The 21971-nt window shown below is 37.7% G+C and overlaps 1 protein-coding gene across 3 annotated transcripts in view; it reads right to left on the bottom strand.

Moving 5' to 3' along the window:
• Positions 1-7271: 7271 nt before the first annotated feature.
• Positions 7272-21971, bottom strand: part of SPART (spartin) — a 31578-nt gene continuing 16878 nt past the window's right edge. For 2 of the 3 annotated variants that reach the window (XM_072976130.1, XM_072976131.1), the window contains exons 5-9: positions 21180-21303; positions 16818-17012; positions 15657-15815; positions 15490-15580; positions 7272-8794 (exon numbers count right to left, since the gene is read on the bottom strand). In XM_072976130.1, the coding sequence (XP_072832231.1) occupies positions 8524-8794; positions 15490-15580; positions 15657-15815; positions 16818-17012; positions 21180-21303 (840 nt within the window). In that variant the 3' untranslated portion in view covers positions 7272-8523. The remainder of the gene's footprint in view (positions 8795-15489; positions 15581-15656; positions 15816-16817; positions 17013-21179; positions 21304-21971) is intronic. The other variant, XM_072976132.1, reaches the window with a different exon arrangement.

The following is a 21971-nucleotide window of genomic DNA, read 5'->3' on the forward strand; positions in this document are numbered from 1 at the left end:
TGTTTTCTGACAGAAATCAGCACAAGGGTCTGGTAAAGAATTCCTTTGTTCTATTTACTGTTTTAGTGCTGAGAAGAGTGACCCTTAGTAGTAGAGTTTAATAAATATGTATTGGTTACATAGGTATAGAAGGAAATAGATTGGGGGGGAAGCATAAAAGCATTTGGTTAGTACTTACTTCATTTGGTTGCTGCTTACTGGAAATTTCTGGAAAATTAATAATTTATGGGGAAAATACTAGAAACCGTGGAATTCAAGAAACCATGTTTAACACTGGAGTCAAGATAGGCCTTTAGGAGGAGCTCACACACTCTGCCATGCAGCCTCAATGCATCCTCAACAGGAGACCTAATCTGTATTTGGGACAGGAAGGTGTCTCTACTATTCTGCAAGAGGAAAAATTTTCTCCTTAGACTGGCCGCCCAGACAGAGACTGTAAGAGCCCAACCAATGAGAAACCTTCATACTTTGTACTCCCAGCTCTCTGGTTATCACAGCCCCTCCCAACTCCCCTCTTTTTCTTATAAAACCAAGTTTCCCTTCCCTGTTCTCTGGATTTGCCTGTGGTCCACCATCGTTCATATATCCCAATTGCAGTTCCTCTGGCTATTCCCGAATAAACTCACTTTTGCTGGTAAAGTAACTATTATGTTATTAAAGTTGACAAAACTAACTTGTTGCTATACTTAACAGTTTGTATAAAACAAACCATAAAATTATTTGCAAGATAGACGCTGGAATGAAGGAAAGTCATCAGTTAGAAAGTGGGTTTTAAGGAGAGAAGAGAGACTGGCAATTTGGCGGATCTCTGTATTGGGAAGTTTTAAGCATGGGAGGTTTGAAATTGTTTTAAATAGAATGTTAGCATAGTAACACATTGGACTGATAGTTTAATATCCAAAAGAACTACCCGGATTTGTGGGCAAAAGAGAATTTTAAGCATTTTGAGGAATTAGTTCAATTAATAGCAATTGAGAGTTTATTTTATACAAAATGATGTAAGAGATGCTAAAGACATTCACTGATTTCAAAGAGCCTACAGTTTAATTGAAAAGTGCAAAAGAAAGAATTCTTGTCAATATGTCAGTAGTCCTGTGGCATGGCAAATCCTGTACTCTCTTTATTAACTAGTTTTTGTTTTACTAACAAGTGTGTGTTTTATTAACCAGAGACATTTTAAACATGCAAATGCTGGGACCTTATCCTTTATCTCAATAATCTTGCTTCTTGAGAGCACTTTAGCAATTTGCTCTTCAGCTGGCTAACAAATTTGTCTTCTAAATGTGGACAGAATACATGGCGGGAGGGACTTAGAGGAGGTGGGGAGAGAACACTTTCTCCCCGCCAATCACTTTTTCCTCCAATGAATAGCCTCCAGGTTGGCCAAGTTGTTTCTCCACATATGATAACTTTTAGCATAGAATACATTTAAAGGCATTATTTGGGGTTTCTATTTTTCATCTGATCTGTGTTCTTAAAAATTGTTTTTATTCATATTTCTGGATCTTTAAAATATATTGCAAATATAAAAATTTTTTTGAAGAAAAACAGGCTATTCAGAAAACAAAATGTTCTCTTTTGAACATTTCTGTTGCTAAAATAAACACAAAATAGCAAAATCCATTGGGAAGTCTTTTAAAAACATTTAAGTCTTGATTTTGGCAAGTACACCAAAGAATGAATTTCTGTTTGAGCACAGCATTATTTATAAGACTTACTTGAGAAGCTTGGCTTTTCTTAGCTTACCCTAAAATGCCAATGAAGACAAAGGAAAAGGAAACAGCTCACACTATCACCAAAATCTAGGACTGATGACTTATTTTGTTAACATCTCAAAGAAATTTTCTACCAACTATCAAGCCATGGAATTGTAGTAAAAACAATTGATAAGCAGCTGGAATAAAAGGAAATCTATAAAGACCATTTGTCTTCTCCATCTAACTCTTGTTTAAGAAAGACAAGATGCCTGGCCTAACAATCATTTTACAATGTAGGTCTTTCTTTCTTTCTGTCTGTGTGTGTGTGTCTTTCTGTCTTTCTTACTTTCTTTGAAATTGAAGTACAGTCAGTTTACAATATTGTGTTAATTTCTGGTGTACAGCATGATGTTTCAAACATACATGCATACATTTGTTTTCATATTCTTTTTCATTATAGGTTACTATAAGATATTGAATATAGTTCCCTGTGCTATACAGTTTATCTTGTTTATCTATTTTATGTAGTTAGTATCTTCAAATCTTGAACTCCCAATTTATCCCTTCCCAACCCTTTCCCCCTTGGTAACCAGAAGTTTATTTTAGATGTCTATAAGTCTGTTTCTGTTTTATAAATAAGTTCATTTGTGTCTTTTTTTTTTTTAAGATTCCACATATGAATGATATCATAAGGTCTGTGGGTTTGTTTCTGGGCTCTCTTTTCTGCTCCATTAATCCATATGTCTGTTTTTATGCCAATACCACAGTGTTTTGATTACTGTAGCTCTGTAGTATTGTCTGAAATCTGGGAGGGTTATTCCTCCTGCTTCATTCTTTTTCTTCAGTATTGCTTTAGCACTTCTGGGTCTTTTGTGTATTCCATATAAATTTTAGGATTATTTGTTCTAGTTCTGTGAAAACTTTCCTGTGTAATTTTCTAGGGATCACATTAAACCCTAGATTGCTCTGGGTGATATGGCCATCTTAACAATATTAATTCTTCCAATCTAAGAGCATGGAATATCTTTCCATTTCTTTAAGTCATCTTTAATTTCCTTAATCAGTGTTTTGTAGTTCTCCATATGTAAGTCTTTCATCTCCTTGGTCAGATTTATTCCTAAGTATTTTGTTGGATGCAGTTTTAAAGGGGATTATTTCTTTCTTTTTTTTTTTTTTTTTTTTTTGGTATTTCACTGTTAGTGTAAAGAAATGCTATTGATTTGTATATGTTAATCTTACATCCTTCAACCTTGCTGAATTCTTTTATCAACTCTAGTAGTTTTGTGTGGAGCTTTTAGGGTTTTCTATATATAGTATCATGTCATCTCCATAAAGTGACAGTTTTACTTCATCTCTTCCAATTTGGATCCTTTTTATTTCTTTTTCTTGTCTAATTGCTGTGGCTGTGACTTTTGATACTATGTAGAATAGAAGTAGTGAGGATGGGGCATCCTTGTCTTGTTCCAGATTTTAGCGGGAAGATTTCACTTTGTCACTGTTGAGTTATTATGCTGGCTGTGGGTTTGTCATAAAAGCTTTTATTATGTTGAGATATGTTCCCTCTATACCCACTTTGGTAAGAGTTTTTGAATTTTATCAGATCTTTTTCTGCATCTGTTGAGATGATCATATGATTTTTGTCCTTTCTTTTGTTGATGTGGTATATCACCTTGATTGATTTGCATATGTTGAACCATCCTTGTGCTCCTGGGATGAATCCAACTTGATCATGATGTATGCTCTTTTTTATTTGTTGTTGGATTCTGTTTGCTAATATTTTGTAGAGGGTTTTTGCACTGTGTTCAGCAGTGATAGAGGCCTGTAATTTTCTTTCTTTCTTTCTTGTTATAGTCACAAGGAGAGGCGAGCTTATGATCCTATTACTCTGCCATCTTGACTGAAAAAATCTCGTCTGCTTTTGACAGCATTTATCTCAGCTTTTATCTCAGCAGTTGAGTTTTCTTATTTTAATTGGCTCCTCTCTGTAGTTTCTATTTCCTTTTTGTAGCATTCAGCATTTCTATTGATAGTCTCTCTTATTTCCTTCAGTGCTCTTATCACCTCCTTTTTGAATTCAGGTTATAGTAGACTGTTGAGGCCTATTTCATTGTTCATTCTTTCAGGGGACTTTGTTTTTTAATTGGGAATGGTTCCTTTGTGTCTTCATTTTACTTGTATTTCTTTAGCTCTATGAATTTAGGCGTAACAGTTATCTACCGTGGTCTTAAACAGTTGTTGTTGTTGTTGTTGTTGTTGTTGTTGTTGTTGTTGTTGTTGTTGTTTAGAGTGGGAGCATCCCTGTGTCATGTTCCTGTCTAATAATTTTGCTGTGAAGGCTGTTCTTAGGATGGATGGTTGCCGCATCTTTCCTCCATGTGTGCTGGCTGTTATCCCCTTGATTGAGAGTGTGCTTTGTGCTGTGGTGACCAAAGCCTGCCCTAGTTGTTGGGCAGGGCCTCCTCTTTGCTGTGGTTGTCACAGCCCTGCCAAGTACCAGGTTTGGTCCCCTGCTGGTGGAATAGAGGCTTCTACACGTTTCTGAGCTGTGGTGTGGTAGGCGGGATTGGCGCACTTCCACTGGAAGAGGACCCACTGAGCATTTCTCCACACATGTTTCCCAGGAAGTGCCCTCTGTGGTGGTGTCTGTCACTTGTTATGTGGGCTTACAAAATACATTTTGTTGATGCTGCTCTTGTCCCCACCTCAGCTGCAGTAACGTTGACAGCCCGCTCTGGTGTCCCCCAGCTTCTGTGCCTGCAGAGCCACCACTGCAGATCCACGAAAAAACGCCAGGAAGTAAGATCTGCTGTTGTGCATGTGCAGTCACACACCTGGTTCCACCGTGTGCCATGGGGTCACCCAGACCCCAGTCCTGGGCCCACATATGGTAGGCAGGCTTGCTCTTAAAGCCAAACCCACCACCACTGTGGGCCAGAACTCCACTCCTCTGTCTCAGAGGCGCGGCTCCAAAGTAGTGGGACCTCTCGTTTTGGATTCAGGTTTCAGCCCTTCTGCTGCCCAGGAGCCGTGCGCCGGTGATTGTGCCCCTCCAGAGCAAACCGAGAAGTTGGCTGTGTCTGAACCCTGCCTCTCTTCTTGTGAGAGCACGTGCCAGCAATGGTGCCAAGTAACGTCCTCTGGGCTGTCAGTGTAGGCGGCTATGACCTAGTTGAGTTGCGCCCCTCCCCACCACACGCACCAGCAGTGGTCCTTTCCGTGGGGGTCCCAGGCTGTTCTGTTCTGCACACTGCAGCCTCAGACTGCACCACACTCCAGTGGCCTGAGGCTGCCTCTGTGCGGTCAGCCCCAGCCCTCTTGCTGGGCTACTCTGGGGCTGCGCCGGGCTCAAGCAGCCAGCCCCGGCCCAGCCCCGCTGGCTCGCTTATCAGGTTAGGGATTACAGGGAACCGTTCTGGTTTCTCAGTTCTGTCTGCCAAGTGGCTGCTGCTTTCTCCTACCAGCCTCCGGAGCTTCCTGTCCCCTCTGACCTCCCTGCTATAGAGGCGGTCCCAGAGTGAGGGCGCTTCTCCTCCTTTGCTGCTCCCTCCCTGGGGGGCAGGTCCTGCACCCATTTCCTTTTTTTTTCTTCTACTGGTTTTTGTGAGGATTTCCTTGAATTTCCAATATGAGATATTCTGACAAAGTTCAGTAGGTATTCTGTATGATTTGTCCCGTATGTAAGTGTAGATTTCGCCATATTCCCAGGAGAGGGTGAGCTAGGCATCTGTTGGTCCCTCCTTTCTGAGGCATGTGTGACCTCTTCTTTCATACTGTTCCCTTCTACCCTGGGAAAGTTACTTAACCTCTCTACCTCAGTCTCCTGCTCTGTGAAGTGAAGACTGGAATGGTATACGTAAGAATGCTGTGAGGCTAAAATGAGTGATCTGTGTGACAGCACTCAGAACACAGCTGGTTCACAGTAAGCATTACAGAAGTACCAGCAATCATCACTTCTCTAGCTAGTACGGTCCTAGAGGAACTGCCAGAAAACTACCCAGTACAGCGCGGGGCAGTGACAGTCTGCGGGGGCAAAGGAAGGAAACACTCTGGTAGCAGTAGATACTGAGAACTGTTGTTTTTCCAGATAATAAACTTGTTGCATCTCAAAAAGCCACGGAGAGCTAGCTGACGGGCCTGTAACAAATGAAAACTGGGCTAAGAAGCTGTGATGCTTAATTTTGTCAGCTTGACTGGGCAACAGGGTGTCCGGACATTTGGCCAAATGTTAATCTGGGTGAGATTAACATTTCAGTGAGTAGACTGAGTAAAGCACACTGCCCTCCCTAAAATGGGTGGGACTCATCCAATCAACTGAAGGCCCGAATGGAACGAAAGGCTAAGAGGGAACTCTTCCTGCCTGCCTGCTTTAGTTGGTATATTGGTCTTTTCTGGTCTTCAAACTCAGACTGAACCATGAGCACTCTGGGGTCTCAGGCCTCCTGGCTTTCAGACTGGAACATACACAATGGGCTCTCCTGGTTCTCAGGCCTTCGGACTTGAATGGATCGGCTCTCCTGCGTCTCCAGCTCACTGACTGCAGCTCTGGGGCCTTCTCAGCCTCCACAGTTGCATGAACCAATTCCTTATAATAAACATTGGTTCTATTTCTCTGGAGAACTCTAACAATATAGAAGCTATACTTACCAAAATTTTGTCTAGCTATTGATCTGAAGAGGCAACCCACGACCACATGCACAGAGTGGAATGAACTGAAATGGACAACTAGATTCCTGCTGACAAATCCAATTTTGCTGACTTCTGCTCAAAGGTAATTTTTAAATATTTTGGCTCCACTATTTGTCATTCTGATACAGAAAAAAATGGGGCATGAGAGGATGGCCATGTTCTAGGTCCCAGGCAAGTTCCTGGGATGTGCCCCATCAAGTGAGGGTCCTTGGCTTCCCACAGGAAAGAATTCAAGAGCGAGCCATAGTTGAGTGAAAGTAAATTTATTCTGAGATGCACACTCCGTAGACCGAGTGTCAGCCATCTCAGAAGGCCCGAGAGGCCATGAGGTGGGCAGGTGGGGGAGTGTTTGAAGTCAAAGTAGAAACACACTCCATAGAAGAGTGCAGGCCATCTAGGAAGGTGGAGAGGCCATGCAGTGCTATTTTGCTAGTTTTTAATGGGTTCGGTTATTTCATTTGCTAACAAGTGAAGGATCATTCCAGCCACTCAGGGGAAGTGAGGGGGATTCCCAGGAATTGAGCCACTGCCTTCTTTTTGACCTTTCATGGTTAGCTTTGAATTGTCATGGCACCTGTGGGAGTGCCATTTACCATGCTATTATTTTACAGTGAGCATATAATGACGTTCAAGGTCCACTGTAAGTCAGACCTCTCACCATCTTGGTGCTAACTGATGTGTCATATGGCTGTGCCCTGCCCCTTTCCTTCCTGTCTCAATTCTACCTAAACCTAAATAAGGCAGAGACTGACTGGAAGCTATTTACCAATCCAGTTTTATTTCCATTTTAACAACTAGTACATTATCCTTGGCCCTAGGGAAAAGCTCCACCAATTCTGTGTTCAAACCTGTTCAATTCTCAAACACAAACCTGTGAATGAGGCCAAGTAATTCAAAGACAGTTTATTCACAAAGTACATTCTTTAGTTTCAAATAAAGTCTAATAAACGGAATAGCAACTGGAAGTTCAGAAAGATTAGAACAGCAACTGGAGGTTCAGAAGTATTAGACTATACTACGAAAACCAATACCAGCCTTTTAAAATCACTAAATAAAAACAGAATGCCATTAGCTATTTACTTACATATTTGTAGCTTATAGGTCTGTGAATATCCTGTCTTCTGCCAAAGTGGACACTGTTCTGCCCACCCACCATTGTTTAAGCCTAAAATCTTCACATTTTTTTAGCCTAACTGAATAAAATCTTTCCAATAATTTAATTTATTGGCTTTTTAATATATAAAATTCCAATAACTAAAATCCCAAAATAAAAATCATTTACCATCCATAAATGCAACTGTTTATATTTGAGCTCGTATTAAATTTTAGCCTTTTGAAAAACGTAACAGAAGTAGACATGGTAAAAGTGACTACTTTTTTGTCCAATTACGCTGCTTTGACTTTAGATACAGTACCAACCATACCCCCAAATTTCCTAGGCTCCTAACAGATCAATCTATTACAGTCTAAATCCAGACTTAAAAATCTATTTGTATTCATTTTAAATAAAAAAGACCATCATATTTCCTAACAAAGAAATAAGCTAACATAATTTTATAGAACCTCATTTTATTTTTCATGATTAGTCTATTCTTTGTTTTGAAAGTCTTTTAAATGTTATAATTCTTTTAGTTTATGATTACAGTTTTTGCTTAGCTTATACGCTGAAAATTCCAACAAGCACCTAAAAAAAAATCCAGTTAGTGCAAAAAGAGGAGACAATTTTAAGTTACTCTTCCCAATACAAACAGAACTAAGATTACTAAACGCCAAATTTTATGTAAATATATAATTTCCTACTTTGCTTTCTGAAAGACAGCAAATACAAAAATAGTTTAACATTAGGTTTAATAAGGTTTATATAGCACATCTATTATTCTTATTTTAACTGCAAAAATATTTTAGCCACATTTAGGGAAAAAATCAGAGTGTAACTACTTCTAAAGGTGAGATCCAAGAATACTGATTCTTTGCCTTGTAAGTAGAATACATGCTATAAAGAGCTTTGGAAATAGTCACTTTGTAGGAATGAATACATTTTAAAAATCCTGGTTAATCTGTGCAGAATTCCACATGTGCCTATCTAACAAAACTGCACCCATCTGTAAGGCTTTGGTATAGGCAATTCACAGCACTTCCATCATTTGTCTTTCTTCTTTGCCCCATTCTTCTCTAGTTCCTCTGTCTGCTCATCTTTCTCCCCTTTCACGTTTACATTTGCTCTTCTTTGATTTTCCCCCTTAGAGTTATCAACTATTTTATAGTCCTCAAGGAGTGTGTGTCCCGTTTGTTTTGCAGTTTTCTTCACCATTGCTTTGATGCCAATGTTGTCAATATTGTAGGCAGTTACACCAACATTGATGGCAGAATCTACTGCATTGTGTGTAGCTTCTCCTGCAGTATGCCCGTATCTTTAAAGAAAGAAAGTACGATGAGATTACAAACATAAATTAAAGTCTTCTGAATTAGTATTAAATAAGTCACGTTATCCTTGAAAAGCAAAATCATAGGTCAAGTTCAATTTAATTAATAATTTAAAACACAGTAAAGAATAAAATCACACTGTGCCAAGGCTGTATTCTCTGTTAGCAAAAACACTGTGACAATAAACTGAGGCTGAGATTAATGTAATGAAGACTGTTTATGTTGAAGAATAAATGTAAATTGTAATCAAGGTTGTTAGTCATTATTTCCTTTTTTATCTTCCTGAAATATTAAGAGAATTTTCATTGAAACAACTGTAGGACACAAAGAATCGAGAGTCACTATACATGGTTTTGAGTTCTACCTTAACTAGACGTTGGTATGGTTTTCTGAACTACTGGAATCTGAGTTTGCCTTTAAGCAGAGATTCTACAACACTCCTCCTCACTCCACTCCGCTCCCTGCAGACTCCCTGGCCACCTTGCTGTTCTTTGAACCCACCAAGCACACGTGTGCCGCCCTGTGACCTTTGCACTGGCTGGTATCTGTCTAGACTACTCTCACTCCAGGCATCCACATGGTTAACTGCCTCACTTTTTTCAAGTCAGCTCTTATCCTCTGTGTCTATCCTATTTTCATAGCCTTATCCCACATGCCCCACCCGGCTGGCAATCAATCCTCCCTTAAACTGCTTTCTTCTATAACTTAATGCCTGCTACAAACTGTGTAACTTTTTAACACCCACTGTTTTTGCTTTGCTTACTGTTTGTCTCACCAGAATATAAACCCCATTAGAGAAGCAACTCTTTGCTTTATTCATTAATGCATCTTAAGTACTTAGAACAGTACCTGACATCTAGTATTTGTTGAATGAGTGAAATGGTAAGTCCTATTCTATCCCACCTCAGAGTTTCTTGAGCATCACTTGAATAAAAAAGGGCTTGGGAAATTATGAAGTCCATACAAAAGTAGTCATTACTGACCACAGTCAATACTGCTGATGGTGTTTGTAATACCATTTCCATAGAACATACAATTTGAGACCTTATACAAGGACACTAAAACCTGCCCTACCTCTTGTCTTACTCTTTACCTGCTTTAAGTACCAGGCTTTTAAAGCTTTTCTTGTCCATAAGCTTCCCCAAATAGAGGATCACTTAAACAACAAACAAGAACAAAAAGGCAAAATTTTACAGTTTTCTACAGGACACACTGAAATTTCCTATGTGCTTTGTGACTGGTATCTGGACACTTTTCACTAACACTGGACCTGTCTTCTGAATTAACAAGTCCTCTATTATTATTAGCCTGGCCTAGAACAGTGGTTTGTGATCCTACTGGCTTGTTTATGCTTGGTTTTTTCCCAGCTGCTGTGCTAGAAATACATGCAAGTCTTGTTGTGCTCCTGAATGACATTTCATTCTGCCCTTCGCCTCATGTTTAACCAGCCAGAGCACAGCACAGCCTACACCTATCAAAGCTGACATCTGTGCCACTCTTGATTTTACCCGACAGAAAAAATTCTATTTTCTGCCAGTCCCTGTTGCTTTGCAACCCCTCAGCATTCCACAGGATTTGCTGATGTTGCAGAAGACATGGGACCTTCTTCATAGTCAGCCACGCCCCAGGCACAAAAGCGATCAGCAGGTGGCAATGGCTAAGACTCAGAGACAAAAAGGGGCAGTGGCAGTTTCAGCACTGGAAGTGTGCCCACAACGCAAGCAGGCTTCTCTCAGGCCTTCTCTCTCCTGGACTGTGTTAGCTGCAAGGAAGTGACATAGTAACTTAAGAATGTGACCATATCTGTGTTTTCAAGTACAGGAAATCCTCCAGACTCATAAACTTCCACTTCTGAGTATCTGGAATGTTTCCTAATTCCGATTCCTCTAACTGCACTCATGGTATTTCTACATGCAATGCAATTCTAAAGACCACATTATTTTTAATAATGTACTGAAAAAGGAGTCCGCCTTGGTACCCTGATTTTACATACTGAGTAACACTACCAACTGAATAATAATAAAAAAATGAATATAAAGAATACTCTAAGTCAGTCAGTGGGATTCAATTTTCAATTTGAATGAGACTTTTCAGTAAATTCTCCAGTGCATTCAGTATTATAAACCAAAACAGCACACTGGCACTGATGCAAGATTTCACTAATTATAGCAAAATTTCAGTCACAACTTTCTAATAAATCTGCCTAAAATTCAATTTACATGCAGCCTTCAGAACTGCTCTCAGAAATATTAACCTTAAATATTTTAAATAGAAACAGCTTATTAGTCTATCAAGGGCAGACGGGTTGTGGCTAATTTATGAAGAATCCTGTAGGTGAAGCTGAAGAATTTAAACTTTATTTTGAAATCAAATAGGAGAATGGCACGACCAAATCTTTGTTTTAGAAAGATCTAATGCAGACTGCATCGTGAGCTGTAAGGGTTTAAGTGACCAGAGACAGAGGAACTGGTTAGGAAACAAGTTGTGAGCTGGATGAAAAATGAAAATCTATTCGGGTGGTAATGAGGCTAGAGTGAAAGGGATGGAAATAAAAAAACAACATAGACTTGGTGACTGAATGGCTGTAGTGGAATGTATGAGCCTGAAGATTAAAAGGTAAGAGGAAACATGGATTTGAGAGTTCCTGAGATACAGGTGGTAATTGTAGCCACAGATATAGATGACATCCACAAAAAGTAGAAAAGGGAGTATGGATTAAAACCTTAGAACCAACATTTAACAACTAGGTGTGGAAAACAACAACCCTGAGAAGGATCCGGTAAGACAAAACTGAAAGGTGAAAAATGACAATACGGTAAGAGCTGTAGACAGCTGACCCACCAATCTTAATAAGCATTAAATCTTGGAGCAATGTAAACCGGGAGGAAAGGCTATAACAGTTAAGCATGTGATTAGACTTTACGAAAGACTGTGGGAAAAAAGTGTAGATGTAAAAAAGGTATGTCTTTTAAATCTACAGATAACACAAAATGGAAGGCTAATATGACACACATCAAAATCTGAAGCCAAAGGGACAGACTTAATGATGGATCAAAATCAACAAAGTACAATTAAACAAGCTCAAATGTAAAGTTCTTATTTAGGTACAAATATCAATTGTTCAAAAATAAGACAAAGGTCCTGACTTAAAATAAAAGTTTCATTAAAAAAATAAAACAAATCCAAGTTTGATATGGGTCAATAAAGTAAGAGCAACTAAAAAGATACATACTCTTTGTCTTGTGTACCATAGTTATCACATGCTAAATATGACCAAAACAAGGGAGGCAAATCCCATTGTATTTAATCTGGTCTCAACACCTCTGGAGAATTACATTCAATTCTGGGTTTCATATTTTGAGAACACTGATGAATGAAGGATCTGGAAACCATACTACACACAGAACTGTTAAACTTCTGAGTAGTTGTTAAATAGCATTGGTTTTGGGTAATATGACATCTGCCAAAGGAGATATTCTCAAATGGATTTGAATTTGTCCCTTCACCCAGTGCAAATTTAAGGGGAATTTTAATCCCTAAAGGGAATCCCCTTTAATTAAAATTCAGTAAAATACTATACCTTAAAAGAGCAAATTCCTTATAGAAAAATATTTTTGCTAAGCTTATTCTTCACAAATATGTATTCTAAGATAAAATATTACTGAGGGGAAAACAAAAATGCAACTAACTTACTAAAATTACATTATTTTCCTCTAAACAATTTAAAGTGGAAAAAAATGGAGCTTAAAGGTGAAATTCAGAAGCTATGTAGAAGAGTGACAAATTATTTAATAGATACTATACTGCAGTTAAGTATAGCAGGTTTAAAGTTACTTATTGCTTTTCATTATTCCTGTAGGCCTTCATGTTCCTGAATCTAAAATAGGACAGAAGTATTAATGTAACTGACAAAAATAAAGTCTTAATATTTCCTATAAATTTATCTAAAAACTTTAGGAGTGTAATTAATTATATAGATCCTTAGGTAAATCATTCATAATCAATCCTCGCAATCAAAACCATTAAGAGGCATGGAAAATACACTTCTCTAACACAATCTGCTTTTAAATGTACCTGAATGAAAAAAAACCCTCTGTATTGCCTTATATACCACCAGAGATCAGATAAAGAAGTTTATACGTGTTTTTTTCCTAAGCATAATGCATATAATTAAGGCAGATTTGAAACACTAACTGGGGGAATAATTTCTCATAGGAAGTAAGAATACAAATTTTCAAAAAATAATAAACCTTTATTATATGATCATCAATTGAATTAGAGTAGAAAAACACAAATGCTCATTCTCATTAAATGCTTTTCATTGTGTAAATGTACATTTATAAATGTAAATAAATATAAATTTATGTAAATTATTGAGAACTAAGTTAAATTCAGCTCTTCCAATTCTTCAGTGATAAATTTCACTGAGTTATCACTGGTTTAATACTTGCAGTTTCTTCTCCTAAAATGCAATTTCTACTTCTGAGTCAGATTATGCATAAGTGAGAAAACAGTATTTCTTGGACAAAACTCATTATTCCCTACTGCCCCTCCCATTTTTCCAAGTTTCTAATTAAGTTACTGCTGTGACTAAAGTATTCTTATAGTTAGAGATACAAACCTACTTAAATACCTTCTCACACGCTTTTCTTCCAACTCCACGAATCTTTGGAGGAAAGGACAAAAATAGCAATACACACCATAATAGAAATAAACGAGCTCAGAGCCACTGTTAAAATACCCTTTTATCATATTAAGTTCTCCTCACCAAGGACCAGAAATACAAAATCTACACCAAAAGCCTGTACTTCCTGGTTATGTGAATCTCAAACTTTTAATAAGGTTCTACTTAACTGTACTTAGATACGCATTTTTTTCATTAAATAATCCACTTTTGGTCTAGAAGACACTTCTGACTTTCTCCTGCTCTTGCAGCAAAACAAAACTATTGTTCTAATTACTACTGACCCATCAAAGTCGCCTGAAAGGCAGTAACAAAGAGTGAGTATTAGAGGGCAATGCTACGAGTAGCAAGGAGTGAGCTGGGAGTACTGGGTTTTACATTCCCATCAAAACTTCAGATCTACTCTGTATTTTCTTTTCCAAATCTTCTGGTAAAATTGACACTTCAAGATGATGTGCCATGCTGCTTTGATTTAAAGGTATGCATGCCGCAGACTGAGCAGATCAAATCAACTTAGGCCGGAAATTCAGTGTGCATTTTCTAAACCAAAGGTAGTTTACTGTGGAAGTCTAAACACATGCTAGATAGTGGTGGAAAACAACTCTAGACACTAAACTTGCACAGACATCCCACCAAGGACAGTGGTGGCCCAGCACTGTTCCATGACACCACATGACAGAGAGACTTAGCTTACACTATCACTTACTAAGGGTACAATTCTTAACAAGATATTCAACATCCTATGCTTCTGATTTTTCATCTACAAAATGGAGATAGTAGTGTCAAAGATTAAATATGGAAAGCACTGAACACAATGTCTGACACATAAGTATGAACTCAAATACTGCCAGTGAGTAAATAATTAACACAACCAAGAGTTCAGAATGCCATCAATATTACTTTTTTCTTTCTAAACAAACATTAATTATTAAGATCTAAACTAATTAAAGGCTAAGAAAGAAACTCAAGTCCTTCACAGTGAATTTAATTTGCAGCCTTCTAGTACCTCTAAGACAGGATAAAGGGCTAAAATCAGAGATCCTGTTCTTCAGTCTCATCTTTCATACCACTTATCAGAGGTGCCTGGGCAAATCATTCATTTCTACGCCTCTGCATTTCTTAGTGGTCTTCTCATACCATCTGTCCATCCCAATACAAAGGCACAGTGGTAGATTCAAATAAGGTATGACAAAATTTGAAGTTCTTTGTATATATATGAGACCAGTATTAACAAAGTACAACAGCTTAGCTATAATTCAAGTTTTTCCCATCAAAACTATAGGCAAACATCACTCATAAAGAACATGCAGTAAAAACGTAAAATAATGCAATTTGCAGCAACATGGATGGACCTGAAGGTCATCATTCTAAGTGAAGTAAGCCAGAAAGAGAAAGAAAAATACCATATGATATCACTTGTATGCAGAATATAAAAAAAGACAAACAAACTTATTTACAAAACAGAAACAGACTCACAGACATAGAGAACAAACTTATGGTTAGCAGGGGGTGAAGGGGGTGGGAAGGGACAAATTGGGAGTTCAAGATTTGCAGATACTAACTACTATATAAAAAATAAAGAAGTTTATACTGTATAGCACAAGGAAATACGTTCAGTATCTTGTATAGCCTATAATGAAAAAGAATGGAAGAATGAAAACGAATATATGCATGTATATGGATGACTGAAATATGCTGTTCATCAGAAAAAAATTAAATAATAAGCTATACAGAAACTCTGGGTATTTTTTAAAAAATTAAATATATTCTTTGCATTAATGATGAACAAATATTTGTAACAATTAACAATATAAGGCAAAGTCACAGTAATTCTATTAATTTGCTAAAAAACTTATTCTTCTCCCTGTTTAAAAATATCAATTAAAAATCATTTTATCAGATACTTAGTAAGATTAACTACACAATCATTTTAACTGTCCTAGAGTTTTACAAATGCTACAAGATATTTAGTTATTAAAATGAAAAAATGCAACTTACTTGTATCTGACAGTTTGTACAGTTTCTGCTGAAACATTGTTAACAATGCATTTAGCTGCACATTCCAATCCCTGCCAGACAGTCGAAAATCCTGCAAATACATTCAAAAGTAAGTAAAACTAGCCTAAGCAAACAGACCTTCCTAAATTTCTGAACCTTTATGTTACCTTGAACACTACTTGCTGCTACAACCATAGCACCATCCAGTGTAGACTTCCCATTTCTGTCTTTTTTAAGAGATTCTGGAACAAGTTTGCTTCCATGCTTCTTGACATGTGGAGCTAGCTCCTTTCCAACACAATTTGCTACAGTACAAACTCCATCAACTATAGAACCATAAAAAAAAAATTAGAAAAAAAGTATTCTCCCCATGATTTTATCATTCTTCCTTAGCAGAATTCTCCCATGAGCATGTAAAACTGTTTTACTGTATAATGTTACCATTCCTATTTAAGGTTGAAAACAAGGCTGGTTATTTTTCAACCAAATGCTATTGTTTGGTAAAAGGATGTGCTTGCAGAGCTTACTGCCTCTTAAATACGTTTTTGGCAATTTGCTTAGAAGAAAATAAAATCATCCACCTTTTCCATCTGACTGCTGCCATGCAAGACTAGTAGGTCCACTGTTCATGTTTTTTAGCTAAGTGTTTATTTGTATTTTTTCTCACAATCAGCAAATATTCACTGAAATAGTTTAAGTATTTAAGTCTATATAAAAGTAAACAAACCAAAAAATCTAATTCAAAAGAATACCAAAAGATAATTTTACTAAATTTAATGACAATCCATTAAGGAGTTATCAGACTATCTTAAAATACCAAACTTAAGAGCTGTGATTCTCAAAGGAAAGGGGTGAGAAGCCTATTCCCAGGGAAGGCTGACACCAGAGTCACTAAGTCAGCTTTATTCAGAACAATACATCCCTCACGCTTGACTCTCAACTGCTATGGAGCGAGCTGTCCTTAAAAGAACTGTCATAATCAAGAACAGCAAATACATTCCTTTTCAAAGGCACAGACACTCGCCTCTCCAACAATCAAAACAATCAAAACTACCCTTAACCAGTGTTTACCAAACTTAATAGGCAGTAAGAATCACCTAGAGATCTTGTAAAAATGGAGATTCTGAATCCATCAGTGCGCCAAGTACCTAAAATATTTCCAAGGCTCTCAGGTTGATGTTGCTGGTCTACAGATCCCATCATGAGTAAGCAAGGCAAAACTGCTCTGTCTTAATTCTTTACTTTTAAAGTTAAATCAGATTTAGATTAACCTGGACTAACAGATTATTTTTAACTAAAAGAAATAAAGTCATTTAAAGTTACTTTACCCAGGAACTGGCTGACTTTTGCTGCTCCTCCGGTAGCCTGCTTTGCTATATAAAGTCCCTTGGTCACAGCTGGACTAACTTCCACTGGTTTTTCTTCTGGTTGAATCCGTTCTCGGAGTTTAGAAGCACCTTTCTGGATGGCTTTGCCAGTAAACTCAGCACCTTTGACTAAACCCCAGCTCACCCAGGAAGCACCTTTTTAAAGGAACATTTTAAATTGCACAAAATTAGGCTTGATTTTACCTTTAAACACTTTAACAAATAATTGATCAATAGGAAAAAAAAAAACCCAAAGATTTCAATGTTCAGATCCCAAACATGCCATAAATTTTCAAGCCAATTTTGTACTTACAGGGTTCTGCCTGGAATATATGCCTTTTCTAAGTAAACTCATCTTTCAGTACTTCGCATATCATTCAGTAACAGCTCTGTATTAATCCATGCTGTCACTACAACTGGTAGGCATCTCTTTATTTCACTTAGCACAGTACACTACTGTTAGGGGTTAATTTTGGGGTTTGGTGCCATTAATATGGTATTTGGCTAGAGGACCCAGGTATCTTTGTTCTTTATGCCTTATCCAGGCACCAGTTTTCCCCCATAAGTCTTGAGAGAGATAGACACAAACCATGCAAACCAGAAACAACCACCTTTATCTCAAACACCAAGGCAGAACCCCTGCTGTTTGCTTTGGGCCACAGGCATAAGGGCAGGTGTCCCTGCTCCTTCCTTGATCCCAAATCCCTTGATCTCCTTTTTAATTCGCAACTTAAACCTGAACACAGACAGACACAAGAACTCCCAAACAATTCAGGAGATAAAAAATATGAGAGAAGAAAATTGAGAGGCCTAGATGGTTTGGCATTTCTCATGAGAGGAGGCCCTAGCCCTCTGCTTTTTCGCTCATGCTTCTTGCAGCAAGAATGAAAGAAGAGACTGTCAGAAAGAAAGCAGGGTGACAGACTTCTCCAGAAGAGAAAGGCCTTGAGCCAGAGGGCATGTGGGGAAAGGAGGGAGGAGACGGGAGAATCAAGAAAATAAATAGAACAGTTTCCCCTAAAAGGAACCCTCCCCTGGGGAGAGCTAAATCTCCTTTTGGGTTATACCCTGAAACAACGAGCTTTTAAAAATACTTAAGTATGTTCTCCCAAGGTCTGTGTTATGGTTTTTACGTAATTACTTCAGCTGTGAGTAAGAAGGCATTCATTGGTGGAGGGAAGATCACACCTATTTATTTAAAAATGCGAATGAAAAGTGCCAAGTGGTAACTGATTAGAAGAACTGATGTGTTTCTCTTCCTGTTTCAGACAACATGTCCACCTCCAGCTCCAACCCTGTCCCCACTGTCCAACCCTTGGGAGAGGATCAGGTCAGAAACCCAGGCAAACAGATTTCAGCCAGGAGTTTCTTTAACAATAAAGGGATTGAAAATGTCTAACAATAAAAAATATGTATGTGCTTTTGGAGTTAACTGATAGCTTGAAAAGTGTTAAGTAAAAAACAGCTGAACTTGAAGTTCAAGGAAGATTAGTAAATCATAAAACAAATGACAATGAACAAAGGAGAGCTCAAGCAGACTGTACTCCTACAATGAAACTACATCACACAAGAGGGGTGGAGTCCATTGAAGACTTTCAGAAAAATAAATGGAAATGAGATAAATGAAGTATCACAGGACTAATAAAGAGAAAAACTAAATGCAAATATAAACAAGCCGTCACCACGGGAGAACATAATACAGCTCATGCATTAAATCTGTAGAGGTGGCAACAGAAGGTAAGAAAATGCAGTATTTCATTGATAGCCATTAAGATCTTTTACATGGGCTGTGTAATGCCAGGCATAGATCTGTTCTATCCACACACCCAATTAATGCTGAGATACAGCAGGCAGAGAATGAATGCTGACTAAATGAGAGGTTGGCAGATGACTGAAAACCACCTAACTCAAACCCAACCCAGTGGGGGCTCTACTCAGTCTACTGTCACCAATCCTCGGGCTCCTCCCAAATTAGCTTACTAGACTACTCCATCTAAAATGTTTGGCAGCTGCCTTCTTAAAGTGTTAAGCCTAGGCTTCTTAAGTCAGTATCCTACATGTATAAATTTTAAAGTTATTTTACTTTTTTCACCTTTTACATTCATAAAAGGTTAAGACTGTAGCTTTTACTGATCTTTACTCGTCCTCAGGCGAAGGTGAATGAGCTCAATACAGATCCCTGGTTACTCATCCTTGTACAAAGCCTGCATGAGTCAGGCAGAAATAGTCTCTTGACAGATCAGATAATTTTCCTTGGAGTAAATCTTAGCTATTTCTTGCATCTTTCTTTGTTACTTGTACCTTAAGTGTTTGGTGAGCTCGTTTTTCATTCTACCTATTAAAAAGCACATAAGTAGACACTATTCTGACTGGCAGTTAAGAGGTTTTAACATTACTATTAGGGCTATTGCTAGAACTCTGCCCTGAGGTACAGGATGAAAAGCAAAAAAGTTACAAGCCTGAAGACACTGGAAGTCCCAAGTAGTAAAGAAGGTCTATAAATGTTACCAGAACGTAGTTTTTGCTTCTTTTCAAATGATGCACTGCCAGAGTTCTTTTGAGATCTCTGAGAAGAGCTCTCCTCAGGATTAGCTGGCTCTCAGGACACTCTACCTCTTTGAGAAGAACCAGTACGTGGAATCTGTGCAGTACCTAGAGGCCTGAGATTCTGCGGCATGTGATACATTCCAAAGATGGCCAAAAATAGTAACTCCTATTCCACATATTCTTTCAACATGACCTTGACATTCTTCCCATTGAGAACTGTGGTCTATGTAACATCCCTTTGAATCTGGGCAGGCTTGTTACTTGCTTATAAGGAATAATACCGGAAATTTCCAAAAGTATGTCAGAAAGGGTAATGCAGCGTCTGCCTATCTGGTGGACCGTTCACACCTGAACCATGAGCTACTGCGTAGAAGCCAGGTAAGCTTACAGCCGCCATGCTGTGAGGAAGTCAAGGGGTGTGGAGAGGCCGTGTGCAGGCAGTCCTAGATTCTGACCTCTCCCAATCCAGATGCCAGATGTATGACTGAAGGAGCCTGCATGAGACTCCAGCCCCCAGCTACTGAGTCACCAGTCAGCCTTTGAATCTTCCTAGCTAAGGCCTAAGGCTCTGACATCATGAAGCAGATACCACCTTTCCCTGCTACGCCTTTCAGGATACTCGGCCCGCGGAATTCGTAAGAATGAACAGAGGTTTGTTGTTTCAGGCAGTAAGTTTGGGATGGTTTGTTACACATGGATAACATACAATCTTGTAACAGTATAAACTCAAAAAACTTAATTACCTCTGAATTTAGTTTTCCACATACGTGTGGATAAGGGCAAGTTTTCTGAATACTGACCCAATAAAAGCTTAGCAGCCTGTAAAGTCAGGGGTAAGGTAGTAATAGTGAAGGTTTTTTCTTTACAACTTCTTTAAAAATTTCTTTCAAAGGTCAATTTTAACTGTTACACTTATATTTGAAAATCTGGCTTTATCTTTTCTACTTGTCTCAAGCAGCTCTTTGACAATGAGTAAAATATTTTGTTCCTGTCTATTTAATTATTATTTCACTTAGTTTATTGATTTTTCATGCTGAAGATTTCCTCTGTTACAGACACCTTTATTATTTTAACGGGTTTTTAGTACAGAGATGGAAACCTGTATTGACAGTCTTTCAAATAATAGTCAAAATCCCCTACTGGGTCATGAATTTGACTTACTGTATAACGACTGGCAATGTTTTTTAAAAAACCAAATAGGTCTCAATCTGAGAGCTACTACAGTTGAAAAGTTAAAATGTTAACCAACTGAAGTATAAATATATGTGTCAGTAATGATCATTCTGGTTTTAAAATAAATGATCGGAAGCCCTTTCTAACCATAATTAAATAGTAGGGCCTACTTCCCAAGGAGCTTTGCTGTAGTTCTCAGATCTTCTCATGCTTGTACTGCTGTGTGGTTAAGGAGTGCTGCTTTGCTTCCAAAGATGGATGAATATCATTTTTTGATGGAGGAAGAAGGGGAAAAGGGGAGGAAAAAAAAAGACTAAGAGACAATTTCAAAGGAAAATAACTAATTTTATGTTCATAACTATTCTGAAAGTTCGGAGATTCTTAAAGGTTTTCACTACTAATTTTCCCAAGAGTGTGAAACAGAGATAATACACCGAGAAGAACTTCCACAATATGATGATGTGATATTCAAAGACACTAGTTCCTTCTACTTTTAAGTATTTATAAACTGATCATTTAGAACCAAAATATAAAATATTATCTAAATATTCTGTAATGTGACCCAAAGGTTTCACATTATAAGGGAAAAAATTACTATACTACCTGACAAAATGTTTTGAGCCACTTTCTCACTCCATTCAGGTAATTCCTTTGTTTTTTCTTCTGAAACAGGCTCGCAGGGTACAGTGTGACTCAGATTAACGTCTTCATTTGAAGTACCTTTGGCCTAAATAATAAAAATATTTCAAAATGTGAAACAATACTAACAGGGAGAAAATCATAAGCATTTTGTAATAAAATATTAAGCCAACAAATAGTAATTAATGAAAATATTTCCAGCCAACTTAGTTATCAATACATTTTACTACATAAAGGTCAATACCATAACTGCCATTGAGCTGAAAACTGTGCTGGTCTTACGTAAGGTCCCCCTGGTAAGTAAGATTTAAATACCAACATATTGCCAATACAGCACTCATTAAATCATATTTAAAAATTGACTAACTTTTTTCTTTCCTTGATTAGACTAAGTTCCTTCATAGAGCTATCATCCCCTTGATATTAGTATACACCCAGTACTCAGTAAAGTTAAAAGATTTTTGTTAAATCACTGAATCAGTAAAGGAAAATGTATCCAAATAAACTGGTTTTGATAGAAATCAAGTAAAAACAAGTAAAAATATATAAACACAAAATCTGCCATTCGATCTGAATGGAAATGGAAAACACAGAAATACCTATACTTTGCTAATTTTATAGCTAGGGCCAACACTCTAAAATCTCAAAGTTAAATTTATTTTCATTCTAAAAACTTTTGAGTAGGCTAATTCAGACCTCATAATATTATAAAATAACTTGAAACTCAAACTCCTTAAAAAATACAAACACAACTTC

Source organism: Vicugna pacos, chromosome 14, assembly GCF_048564905.1.
Source record: "Vicugna pacos chromosome 14, VicPac4, whole genome shotgun sequence".
Taxonomy (NCBI): Eukaryota; Metazoa; Chordata; class Mammalia; order Artiodactyla; family Camelidae; genus Vicugna; species Vicugna pacos.